General features: G+C 38.2%; 2 protein-coding genes across 4 annotated transcripts in view; one reads left to right on the top strand and one right to left on the bottom strand.

Annotated features, from left to right (window-relative positions):
* sl (small wing phospholipase C gamma 1) overlaps positions 1-13,984 on the bottom strand; it is a 182,958-nt gene that overhangs the window by 21,288 nt on the left and 147,686 nt on the right. For both annotated transcript variants that reach the window (XR_012965896.1, XM_076176720.1), the window contains exon 19: positions 336-491. Coding sequence is in view for 1 of the 2 variants with exons in the window: in XM_076176720.1 (XP_076032835.1) it covers positions 336-491 (156 nt within the window). In the remaining variant the exon portion in view is untranslated. The remainder of the gene's footprint in view (positions 1-335; positions 492-13,984) is intronic.
* LOC143020359 (uncharacterized) overlaps positions 5,815-13,984 on the top strand; it is a 203,972-nt gene continuing 195,802 nt past the window's right edge. For both annotated transcript variants that reach the window (XR_012965897.1, XM_076176729.1), the window contains exon 1: positions 5,815-7,190. Coding sequence is in view for 1 of the 2 variants with exons in the window: in XM_076176729.1 (XP_076032844.1) it covers positions 6,792-7,190 (399 nt within the window). In the remaining variant the exon portion in view is untranslated. The remainder of the gene's footprint in view (positions 7,191-13,984) is intronic.

Genomic DNA, 13,984 nt, shown 5'->3' with positions numbered 1-13,984 from the left:
ATTAGTACATTCAGTGTTTTAATTTTTTTTTTTTTTCATTTGGTTCATCTGACAGGCTGGGACCAGTTTGGTTGCTCCCCTTTGTATTGTAATCCATCTGATATATCTTTGTGCTTATCATCTTCCTAGTTGTTTTGCAATATTGGGATTGTTCTCATTTTCCAATTTTCATTTATTGATTGCCTAAACATATAACAACCCAACTTAATATAACTTATATGTGACCATTATGAATTAAGAAGTAATCTTTAATGCACATGTAATCAAGTAAAAATAACATCTTACCTCAGACAGACACACCATTTTTGCAATTAAACTCAAAGATGGTTACTTACCATATGGAATTTGAGCATTTCCTGGTCATCAATTTTATCAGCCTGAACTTCATTAAATGAAGTCACTTGTCTGAAATTGTTGGTTAATTTGTAGGGAGATGGTTCAAAGTAATTTACTAGGTCACTTATTTCCTTTGCAATTTTTTCATCCTGGTTCTGTGTGAAGAAAAAATTTAGCATCATTCTTTGGCCTGCTCCTTACTTTTTCTAACAGTCCTGTTAAATTGATTGCAATGACAAAATATGCCAACAGAAGACATTTTAGTCTATAACAAAGTCAGATCCAGAAAAAAAAAATTGTATATGTTATTGTAATTATTGCCTCAAGTTTTGGTGACTGGAAACCTGCAGTCCCATAGTGGCTGGCAACAATCCTTGGCCGCTTCTTTAGATCTGTTTGGGAAGAAACACTGGATTGTTGCCTATGTGGTTAAAGTGTGAATGCCATGTTCTGGTGTTGTTTGTTGATTTACTGTCTCAAATCTCAAACCTGGCCATGATTTGAACAATCCTATCAATCCATTGGCTGCGTGCCTATTTCCCCTTTTTTTTATACTAGTTCGTTCCATTTTCCCCGGATTTAAGGAAAAGGCAAAGTTAGAAAATATATAACTACTTTTTACTTATAAATTATAGGGGTATGAGGGCACACACACAAGATATAGCATGCAACCCTATTTATATGTGTGGCACTTGCCAAGAATCTTATTTCTCTAAGCCTAGTCTATTTTCCTATTTACCTGCCTTCACATATTTGTCTTATATCTTTATTTTGTATGAGGAAGGTTTACAATTTATTAGACGAGACACACTTAAACACAATACCCCCACACCTATCCCTCAAAACATAGCAGACCAAATACAAACACTAAACACTGTGATTGCCAATAAAATACACGAACAAAAAACACGAAATTGGCAAAATTTTATCAATACACTTGATCACAAAACAAACACCAGCAAATTGTACAAAACACTCAACAGCATTACCCTATCCAACAGTAACACAACATGCTCTCATGCAGCAATAATCACAACAATAGACAATCTACCCTCAGACAGACAACAAGCAAACACACTCATAAATCATTTTGCACAGACAAGCCATCTCACTTCTCACCCTGATGACCGACGCACTATTCGACGTGAGAAAGACTTTCCCACAGACTCAGACTATACACCCTTCATAGACAGTCAGACAAAACACATAATACATAATCTCAAGCACTCATCTCCCTGTGGCCCTGATGACATAAGTAACATCCACCTAAAACACATTGGACCACAAGGTATACACACACTCACAAACATTGCAAACTACAGCTATTCACACAACACTATACCCAACATATGGAAGCATGGTAAAATAATCACCATTCCAAAACTGAAGAAAGACCCAACAATCCCAACATCGTACCGCCCAATCACACTTCTCTGCACCCCCTCTAAAGTCATTGAACGCCTAATACTTCAACTTGTCACACCACATATTCCCCTTGCTGACTCACAACATGGTTTTAGGCCACTACACTCCACAAACACTCTTCTGATAAACCTCACACAAAGAATTTTAGATGGCACCAATTCAGATAGGCCCCACCACAGAACACTTCTTATAACATTAGACATTAGTAAAGCTTCTGATGCTATCCCCGCCACAATCTAACAAATCAAATATATAACACAGACATAACACCAAAAGATGGCTGGCCAATTATTTGGCAGGTAGGAATGCTTATGTGTCATATAATGGCCAATCATCGCACATCAGAAACATTAAGAATGGAGTACCACAGGGCTTTGTTCTATCCCCCACGCTCTTTAATCTATACATGCATGACACACCTACAGCAGACACCTCAGAAATACAAATCTCTTCCTACGCAGACGACATAACAATCACATGCACACATCGTAACACAGACAAAGCTGCAGAAATAATCCAGCCATACCTTGATACACTCAACACATGGTTCATCACAAACAGACTCAAAATACCTCCAACCAAATCTACAGCAACATTTCTCACCAACTGGACAAAAGAACACAAATACATACCCCATCTCTACATCAACAACACTCTAATACCACACACAAACACACCGACAATTCTTGGTGTAACATACGATACATCCATGTCTTTCAAACAACACATCACAAACATAAAAAACAAATGCACACCTAGACTTAATGCACTTAAGTCAATCACTGGAACAACATTTGGACAAAACAAAGAAACTAATACAACAATATACAAACAATGCATACGCTCAGTGATGAATTATGCGAGTCCTGCATGGGCTCCTAATCTCAGTGAGACACACCACAACACCCTTCAAATCATACAAAACAAAGCCCTAAAAACAATTACTGGCTGCACAAATACAACACCTACAGACCATTTACACAATGAAACAAAAGTCCTCAAAGTCAAGGACCACCTCGACATGAGAGGCACACAAACACTTGCCGCAGCCACCACAAACACATCACACCCACTACACTACATAGCAGAACACACATACACACACCGAGAAACATTAAAACAACACCCAAAGACCTATATCACACACAGATACTCTCCTCTCTTCCTCCACAACCACCAAATACCAGCCTCCGGAAACATATTCATAATCATATCACTCACCGCTCCATTAACACACTGAAAGACAACACATTGCTGCATGCCAGACCCCCTGATATCCACCCTTCTGAATCCTCCCTCCCATGAAAGGACAGAGTCCACCTGGCCAGACTGCGGTGCGGCCACCACCCAGCACTTCTAAGCTACCAGAAGAGGCTGGATGACCGCGTTGTGAACAACTGCCCAGGATGTAACACTTCACCCCATACCATACAACACATAATGGATTGTGGTACTCCCCCAGGTAGGCGTAGTTCCTCCTTGGGGATCGGTGCCATCTGCGTAGAGCTGATGGCCAGGGGTGGTTGCTGCTGATTGGCCCCCAACTCTTGGGGTTGGGGGGTGGTCCCACGACGTAGAAGAGGCTGGACGACCGTGTTGTGAACAGCTGCCCAGGATGTAACACTTCACCCCATACCATACAACACATAATGGAAGACTGCATTATACACAATCATGCACGCAAACAACACAACATACACTCTATAAAGGATTTGTGGGAAAACCCAGTTTCGGCTGTGGCCTTCCTTGGGGAGACGGGACTGCTCGGACAGACAGTCTAGGGAACGACAACAACAACAACAACACATAATGGAAGAGTGCATTATACACAATCATGCACGCAAACAACACAACATACACTCTATAAAGGATTTGTGGGAAAACCCAGTTTCGGCTGTGGCATTCCTTGGGGAGACAGGACTGCTCGGATAGTCTAGGGAACAACAACAACAACAACAATTTATCATTAGTTATCTAATATCTGCATGAAAAGACACATTTATTTGATGATGGAGCAACTTCAATGTGCCATCTTCATCCACGACCTCTGACCCTGGGTCGCATCATGGCCATTTCTTGTGCTCCTCTACTGCAACTTCACATCATTTTCTACTTGAGAGGTTTGTGGCTAAAGTTCTAAGTTTCAGTTTTTCTATAATTCCACATTTTATCATACTATATCTTAAACAAGTTATGACCAATTTTATCTTAAATATATCATGGTACACAGGCATCAAGCATGAACATTATATATTTCATAACATATTACATAGTTATGTGGTGGGATGAACATTACATAACACATTTACATAACAATTTATATAATGTAATGTCAGGATTCTAATTTAATCTAATTAGATGTAGGCTGTGGGACATATCACCTCTTTGAGGCCTTTCCCAAAATGCATATGTGACATTTCCCATGGGCAGTACCACTTTTCCACCTCTACTGCACCCTCTCAGTTTTAGTGGGAGAAGATGCAGGCCCCAACCTGGGGGTAGATAGTCCGGGGCCATACACACAGAACTAGAGATTGTTTATGGGCAAAATTTTCACATTTTTGAGTGAGTAACTGGGGTAATCCTGTATTGTGGGGAATGTGGAAGGTTGGGAGTGCCTGATGTGAGTGACCTAATTGGAATGGTTGACAAAGTACATGGGATTAGATAGACGAAACTGTAGATCTGTGTTTGTTCTACACCGAGTTTGGAGGTATTGAGGCAAATGAAGCTGTAGTCTGTTGGCTCTATTCTCTCGGTCTAGGCTGATTTACTTCTCAGAACATTCCCTGAGGAAAGCTCTGGCAGTTGCCAATGGTACTATTAACATACACATGGTCAAACACAACAGGTAGTCCCACGGGAGTTCTCTGGAGATGTGAGACCTTATCTTCTGTAGCTAATGCATGAGTGCACACCTGTGCACACAAGACATCTAAAGGATCTAATATTTCCTTCCATTGCCTTGCAACAAAACCATTGGCAGGGTTAAGTAACAGGATACCGATTGGGAGGAGCACAGCATCACCCACGGAAGCTGGAGTCATTCTAACTACAGCACTCCAGTCGACAGGTCGGTTCTTTCTTTACTCCTCCTCCCTTACATTGATATATGTTGATAATGCAATATTGTCACTAGTTTGTTATATGGTAGTCCTTCGTAGTTTTTATGGTGATGTATTTGGGGATCAAAGTGTTATAAAGATTTCTAACTAAAGCACTCCAGTCGACAGGTTTCCATGCAAGGTGCCAAGCATCCCCAACCCAAAATTATATAAAGTGGTCAGGCTTAGAGTTAGCATAGCTGTGACCTCTGGATGCCCACTGTTTAGCTATGGATTAAGATGGAGGGGAAGGAGTTCTGTGTATCATATAGATATATTATTTTCTTTGTATTACAGCCAGCGGATCACACTACAACATAATGTATAGATCTACATTCTTATGCCAATGCCTTATATTCTCAGCCATGCAAGCTACCAAATTTTTCCAATACAAGTGTATTATCTTACAGGTTTAATTATAATAATTACAATACATTTGTTACAAGATGATTGAAAGGAAAAGTCAATCCTTTAGATGTCTAGTGTGCACATGCATGCACGCACACATATGGAATGACAGGGATCAGTACTGGCCCCGATCATGTTTGCCATATACATAAATGACATGGATGAAGGAGTGGAGTGTTATATGAATTTCTTAGTAGACGACGCAAAAATACTAAAAAAAAAGTAAAAACTGAGTAGAATTGCAACTCATTACAACAAGACTTGGACAGGATCTGGAAATGGACTCAAAAGTGGGAAGTGAAATTCAATATCAAGAAATGTAGTATAATGGAATTTGGAAAAAGTAAAAACAGAATATCGAGATTATAAAATTGGTGGGGAAGAGGTCAAAAAAGTAAACTCGGAAAAAGACCTTGGAGTGATGATCAGCAAAGACTTGACACCGATAAGCATATCAATAAAATAATCGGAGAAACCTACAATTTATTGAGGTCAATAAAAGTGGCATTTGCCTATTTGGACGAGGAAATGATAAAAAAATTTAACTACACTAATAAGACCAAAACTCTAATACGCACCAACACTATGGACACCCAGTACCAATAAGAATTTTAAAAAATTAGAAAGAATACAAAGAGCAACAACAAAACTGGCACCAACTCTTTCCAAAATGACATATGAACAAAGACTGTCCAAATTAGAATTACCAACTCTGGAACAAAGAAGGAAAAGAGGAGACCTACTAACTATCTATAGAATTATGAAGGGAATGGAAATCTTAGATTAGAATGATTTATTAAAATGGGACAATGGAAAAACAAGAGGACACGAAAAGAAACTAAAAAAAGATCATTTCAGAAGAGATCAAAAAGAAAATAGCTTCCCACACAGGGTGATAGATACTTGGAACAAATTAGACAAAGAAACAGTATGTGCAAACACTATTCAAGATTCTAAGAAAAAACTTGATGCTGAGAGATACAAAGATGGGTCACCACGAACATAGCTTCCTTCCCATATAATACAACTAGGTTACTACAGAGAACTCCAACATCTTCAGCCAACTCTCAAGGGACCCACTATTGTGCCCGGATCTCCTTCCCAAGGGACACTCCTTTGTCCTCGGATCTGACAGTGACCAGAGAAGCCAGGTACTTCGGACTATGCCTAATCACCTGGCAAAACAATACACATCACCATCCAACTCTACCAACCTTTTCCCAACAGCATATGTCAACACTTGTAAATAAAATTTGTAAATAGAATTTTGGCAACTCCCCAAGTTTTCCTCAGAGGTTGCTTCATGTTTGTAAAGCAGAGAAAACTGAAACATTAAAACAAAACATCTAATGCAGATTCTAACTACAAATCTACATTCTGGTGGCAGTGGTGGGATACAAAATTCCACTCTACAAATCTACATTCTGGCAGCAGCAGTTACGGATTAGAAGTTCAACAATAATTCCTCTGAAGCACCAACGCTCTTTGTCCATCATCTACTTATGAGCCAAAGCTCCAATGCTTTTTGCTGCATCACCAGGCAACACTCCAACGCTCTTTGCTGCATCACCAACCAATGCTCCTTGTCATGCATATAGCCTTGCACAGGTGCACCAATGCTCCAATGCTGTTAACTGCATCATCAACCAATGCTCTTTGCTATACTGCCCACCAATGCTGCTCATCCTGTATCTAGCTTCACACGGGTATGCTAACACTCATCCTGCATCTAGCTTTACACAGGTGCACACTTCCATTTATCTCATTCCTCATTTTTTATATGTAAAATTTTATATTTTATTCACTCACCAGCCAATACATTGTACTAACTCCTCCCCCATGTTTCCAGCAGTGCGTCTTACCACCGATTCGTCCCACTGCATCATCAGTTTAGAGCCATTCCCTACATCATCTTGGGTAAGTAGATATTTTCCCATTCTCATTATCACCTAGGAGGCATACAGTCTCTATGCCCTTTTTATTATCAGTTAGTCCATGAACATGTCCAAACCCCTCTCTGACTCGACATACCAACCCTGTACATACAGCCATTCTATGTTCACTTCCAATACACCTCTTCAGAAAGTTCACTGCTACTCAAAATACTATGACAACACAAAATCTTATCACCATAGTCTAGGATGAGGCAACATTAAGGCTCTTTAACAGCAAGGAAATTCCTGTACATACTTTCCTCTCTAAGGTTGAATCAGAGATAGACTAAGGCAAAATCTCAATATTAACATCCAGAATAGATAAGAATAACACATTAACTGGTGATATCATTCAGTTTGACTTATTTGAAGCCTCAAATTATCAGGAATTTATAGAACACTTTAAAAAGTCCTTTGCTTCATTTGAGTCACTTGGATCACTTTCCCCTTATACTCTTTGGCTAGAACTTACAATCATGGTCCACACCACACCCAAGAGAAAACTGTCAAAATTAATTCAACATTTAAAAGCGAATTCAGAGAAAGCCTCAAAAACTCGACTGGGTCTCAGAAGACAAAATTTCATTGGAACACATCTTACTCATGGCATACTTTTGAAAACTCTCCCAATTATACTCAAAAACACTCCAGAAAGTTAGCACTATTCCATTCACACCAGGTATCACACTAGGCAAATTCCCCAGGAAATTCTCTGACACAAAGTTATCACCTAGATCAAGAGCCAGTCAGTACCCATTGCACCCACCAACACAATAGCCCAGATTCCCCCTCACATAACACGAAATCAACACATACATCTCACAGTCAACATCGCTCATGCCAATGCTCTTCTTCAAGAACACATATGGTTTGTACATACTGCCACAAACTAAAACACCTCATAAACACATGTTAACACAGAAACCCTTCACAACAAAACTGATACTGCGATTATCATGGTACATGTTTTCACTCAAGTGATTGTTGCCATGTGCTGTTAGCATGGAGGCAACACAGACCAGAAGCCCCAGATCACTCTTCTGCAAGGCATTCACACAACACATCTGCAAGGCATTCACATAACATATCTCCTTTATGACTACAAAATACAATGACTTAGTGCACACCAAGGACAATTATTCCATACCCAAAAATTCACTCATCAACTCTACCTGTACATACCCTGGATATCCCAGAAATGTCTTCCCATTCCTTAACATTCAATGCTACATCTAGCAACACTGAAATGACAATCTTTCTAGACGCGGGTTCCCCAGTTAACATGTCAACACACAGTTTCCATAAATTCTGCACTGCAACAAAACGTGTCATCATTTTGGAACCCCAATGTCAACTTTTGCAATGTAGATGGTGTACCATTCCTGATCATGAGTAAATTCTCCCTAGACATTAGCATTAAAGATGAGTGCCCATCCATTCTAGTACCTGTGTAGCTGACATTTACTTTCCTGCTGATATCTTCATAGGTTTAACATTGATGAAGTAACATAACATAGTTATTTACCCTGCTCAAAATGGTATCATTTATGCAAATCATTTCCTCCCTGCACTGCCATCAGCAAATTCTCACAAAGTAAAACACATGCATTTGATCAAGCAGGCAGAACATGATTCTGCATCAACTGATTCTACCCCCCTCCCCCCCTTCAAATTCACTCCACTTCATCACACGAGGATGCACCAGCTGCTAGCACAAATTGCATCACCACCCATACCTCTCCCCAGGGCTCTAATTCTTCTACCTTACTGACAGCTGTGGACATGCATTCCAAATGTAACAGATGCACTAACTCCCATATGTCCAAATCAGCAAGACTCAGGACAAAACACCCATTAACCACTTCAGTACGGGACTTTTATCTCGCAGGCAGCAGCCAATGCCAGCCGTATGACGTAACGTAATAATATTCGCATCATAAAATATAGTCGCCGCTTATATCGATTGTTCTCTCTTTCACCCGCGAATTTTGAAAACCGCAGAGAATGGGATTCAGGGCGCATTTGGGAGAATGTAAAAACACAGGGGCGACTACAATAAATATAATCAAGACGCCGATATGGCAGCGTCGCGAATCCACTTGCTCCTCATGACGCCTACGTGTGCGGCACCGTATGGAAGGGGTTAAATATCGATGATTTTTCATGACCTGAGGACACCTTCTTGCCCCTCTTAGAGGAATTCAACAACAAATCCACCTCAGTCTCAGAAATGTTATCTATATTCAGACAAACACGCAATGTTTATCAGCCCAAAGACGCTGTTTCCTCATGTGCAACATTCCCTCTAAGCTGTGCTTATGCACAAAAGTTTTACAACAAGAGCACATATAAAATGTGAGCACATAAGGTTTTCAAATCATATTTAAATCCATTCAATAAATAAGTTCCACCCAAAACATCACCTTATAGATTCTATAAAAATATGGTAACTTGCCAACTGTCAAACCAATAAATGCTTTTTTCCCCCTCTTGGTGGAGGCAATATGTAATACAAACTTACAAATTATGTATTTACCTAGTTGTAATATACGGGAGGGGAGCTATGCTCGTGGTGACCTGTCTTTGTATCTCTCCGCATCAAGTTTTGTCTTAAAATCTTCTATAGTGTTAGCACATACTGTTTTGTTGTCTAATTTGTTCCATGTATTTATCGCTCTGTGTGGGAAACTGTTCCTTTTCAAGTTTTTTCTATAACTATCCTTTTTCAATTTTTTTCCGTGTCCTCTTGTTTTACCGTTGTCCCACATTAATAGGTCGTTCCTGTCTAAAACTTCCATTCCTTTCATTATTCTGTAGATAGTTAGCAAATCTCCTCTTTCTCTTCTTTGTTCCAGAGTTGGTAGGTTCAGTTTGGATAGTCTTTGCTCATATGTTAATTCAACGAGTGTCGGTGCTAGTTTTGTTGTCGCTCTTTGTAATCTTTCTAGTTTCTTAATATTCTTTTTGGTACTGGGTGTCCAAAGTGATGCTGCATACTCGAGTTTTGGTCTTATTAGTGTAGTAAGTATTTTCCTTGTCATTTCTTCGTCCATATAGGTAAATGCCACTTTGATTGCTCTCAATAAGTTGTAGGTTTCTCCGAACATCTTGTTTATATGCTTATCTGGTTTCATTTTCTTTCCAATCATCACTCCAAGATCTTTTTCATAGTTTGTTTTATTTATTTTTTCTTCCCCAATTCTGTAATCTTTTGATATTCTATTTTTACTCTTTCCAAATTCCATTATGCTGCATTTCTTAATATTGAATTTTACTTCCCACTTTTGAGTCCAATTCCATATTGTGTCCAGATCTTGTTGCAATGAGTTGCAGTCCACTTCCGTTTTTACCTTCTTGAGTAATTTTGCATCATCTGCAAAAAAATTTATATAGCACTCCACGCCTTCATTCATGTCATTAATGTATACAGCGAACATGATCGGGGCCAGTACTGATCCTTGCGGGACCCCGCTTTTTACTTCTTCCCAGTTGGAGAATTTTTCTCTAATTACAACTCTCATTTTCCTCCCAATCAGAAAGTCTTTCATCCATTCCAATAATTTTCCTCTGATGCCATCTTTTGACTCTATCTTATTTATTAGTTTCCTATGAGGTACCTTATCGAATGCCTTTTGCAGGTCCAGAAAAGCACAGTCTGCCCATCCATCTCTTTCTTCTATTATGTCTACTAATCTTGAGTAAAAGCAAATCAGATTTGTTGTACAGGATCTCCCTTGTCTAAATCCAAATTGATTTGGGTTCAGTATAGATTTTTCTTCCAGGTACTTAACCCATCTGTTTTTGATCACTCTTTCACAAAATTTTGCTATTGTGCTTGTTAGTGAGACCAGTCTGTAGTTAGATGGATCTTCCTTATCACCTCCCTTATAAATTGGTACAATGTTTGCTTTTTTCCAGTCCAATGGTACTTTTCCTTCTTTAACCCATATCGGACACAGAGCCGAGATATCGGTTTGTTCGACAGAGTCCTAATGACGATATTTCGGCTCCGTTTAAATTTCGCGGTTCTTAAAGATATTCGTCTTTGTTTACACTGAGCCGAGACTTGATGTATCTAGACCAACCATTGGCCTATCATTTCCACGAGGTGGTCCAGCCAACCAATCACAGGGTGGCTTATAAATTGAATCTTATCAGCAGTAGCGGCACATTCGCTTTCCTGATCAAAGTGCGTCGGAAAAGTTTACATATTTTGCCCATTTTTTTTCTTGTGATTAGTGCCGTAATCAGAAAAAAAATTGTTATAGAAAAATAGATAAGTATCTGAGGAACAATACTTATAATAGATATTGTTATACAGTGCGTAATACCTTTGAAATAGGCAAATATAAGACGGCCTCATTGCAAAAGTCATGGCGTCTGCGTGTTTTAGTGGTGAAGATGAAATTGTCTTTCAACTTTCTGATTCTAATATTTTTTTTTCATTATCCATATTAATTTTTCTTAGTTTCCTTTTCATCAAAAGAAAATACAGACTCTAAGCTTTATTTTGATGTATAATCATCCATATTATGTTTAATAACAAGTACATTTGTAAATAAAATTAAAATGTGAGTGTATGGGCCATTGTATCCATTGTTTTTATGAACGCATAGCAAATGCTTTGTTTACATATGTGCTCCGGGCAATAAGGGTTAATTGATGAATTAATTATATCATATATTTTGTCAGTTAATTCTTCCATGCATTCTTTCAGTATCCAGTTTGCTATTCCGTCTGAGCCATGTGATTTTCTGACATCCAGGGTTTTAATTTGATCACTGATTTCTTTTTGTGTTACGTTTATTTCTTTCATTGCTGGGGATAATTCTCTCTCTCTAACTTCACTGTTAGGCGAGTTTTCCATTGTGAATACTGATCTGAAGTGGTTGTTCATTATTTTAGCCATTTCCAGTTCTTCTGTAAATTCCTTTTTATCTTGGCGCAGTTTTTCTATTTCTTGTTTGTTTTTCAGTTTTCCACTTACATATTTGTAAAATAGTTTGGGTTCTTCTTTACATTTGTCTATTATCTTTTTTTCATAATTTCTCTTTTCATCTCTGCGTATTTTTACATATTCGTTTCTTAGTTTGATGTATGTTTGCCATTTGCTTTGTTTCTTATCTCTTTTCCATTTTTTCCAAGCTTTGTCCCTTTTTTCCTTTGCTTCACTACATCTTTTGTTGTACCAGTTCTTTATGTATGCCTTTTCCATTTTTTGTTGTGGTACAAATTTGTCCACTCCTTCATTATAAATTTCTTTTAGTATGTTCCATTTTTCTTCTATCCCTGTATCTTCGTTTTGGAATTTTTCCCAGTTTGCATTGTGAAAGAATGTTTTAAGTTTCTCAAAGTTTGTTTTGTTATACATAGGTCTTCCTATTCTGTTTAACATTTTTGCTTTGGTCTGGTTGTTCTTTCAATTCCATTTCTATTAGTACATGGTCACTTTTTCCTATCGGAGTTTTGTAAATAATATTATCGATTATCTCAGGTTCTGTTGTAAGTATTAAGTCCAATATTGAGGGTTCTTCATTTCCTCTATATCTAGTATTTTCTCTAATCCACTGGGTCATTGTGTATTCAATGGTCAAGTCAAGGAGTACATTGCCCCAGTGTTTCTCTCCCCCTTTCATTGTCATATCTTCCCAGCATATTTCTTTTGAATTAAAGTCACCCATAATTACTGTATTTCCTCCATCCTTCAGTGTTTCAATTAGTTCTTCCTTTGTATCATCTAGTAACTCGGCGTGATCCCTCTCTGACCAGGCTTGTGTCTTAGGAGGTACATATACCACTGCAAATTTTCTTTTCTTCATTTTTTTACCTTCGACTTGTACTATAATTGATTCTACATTATTTTTTCCTTCAGTTATTTTTGCTACAGTTAAATCTTTCTTGACCAAAATTAGAACTCCTCCGCCCTGTTTGTTCTTTCTATTCTTTGTCCAACAGTTATATTCTCCTTGTCCCACAGTGTGGGGTGTTAGTATGAACTTTAATTTGGTTTCTACAATTTCCATTATGTCTGGTTTTTCTAATACTAGATAATCATTTAATTCGTTTATTCCCGAGATTATTCCGTCTATATTTGTGTAAGCTATTTTTAGTTTCCTTTCTCCTCCTCCCCTTCTGTCTTCTTTGTTTCCATTTTCTCTATGTACTTTTTCCTCAGCCTCATGTCTATCACTCTCCAAAAAAACTCCTCCTTTTCTTTTTCAGTTCTATTCTCATTCCTTTCATTTGCCTCATTCCTAAGTTCCTTTTCTTTCTCTTTTTCTTCCTCACTCATTTCTTTTTTAATCCATATATTTTTGTACTGTTCACTACTTGCTAGTCTCATTGTTCTAGTTATAATTTCTTCTACACTTGATTGCGATCTAAGTTTTACTTTTAATGGTCTATATAGCTTATCTTTAGAGTACCTGCCCATTCTATGAGTTTCCTCGATTTCTCGGTCCCAGCCTAACTCATCTGTTTGTAACTCCTTTAGTATTTCTTTGGCAATCTCTTTTTCTTCCTTTTCCCTCTGGTATCTTGGTACATTGTGCTTTTCTTTAATGCCATAGACTACTATACATCTTCTTCTATCCACTGTGTCCCTAACTAGGTTACTTTTCTCTTTAATAACCTGAATTACAGTTTCTTTTGTATTATCTTTTACTTGTTGTTCATTATTTTCTTTAAAGACATTTCCTGACTTTCCTTCTCAATTTTCCACTGTTTTTTTATTTCCTGTAGGTCGTTCTCCCTAATTTTTTCTTCCACCTTTTTGGT

The sequence above is a fragment of the Oratosquilla oratoria genome, chromosome 39, assembly GCF_046742065.1.
Source record: "Oratosquilla oratoria isolate Oo_2021 chromosome 39, ASM4674206v1, whole genome shotgun sequence".
Taxonomy (NCBI): Eukaryota; Metazoa; Arthropoda; class Malacostraca; order Stomatopoda; family Squillidae; genus Oratosquilla; species Oratosquilla oratoria.
Note: the sequence above shows the minus strand (reverse complement) of the source record. Positions and strands in the feature narration are given on the sequence as shown.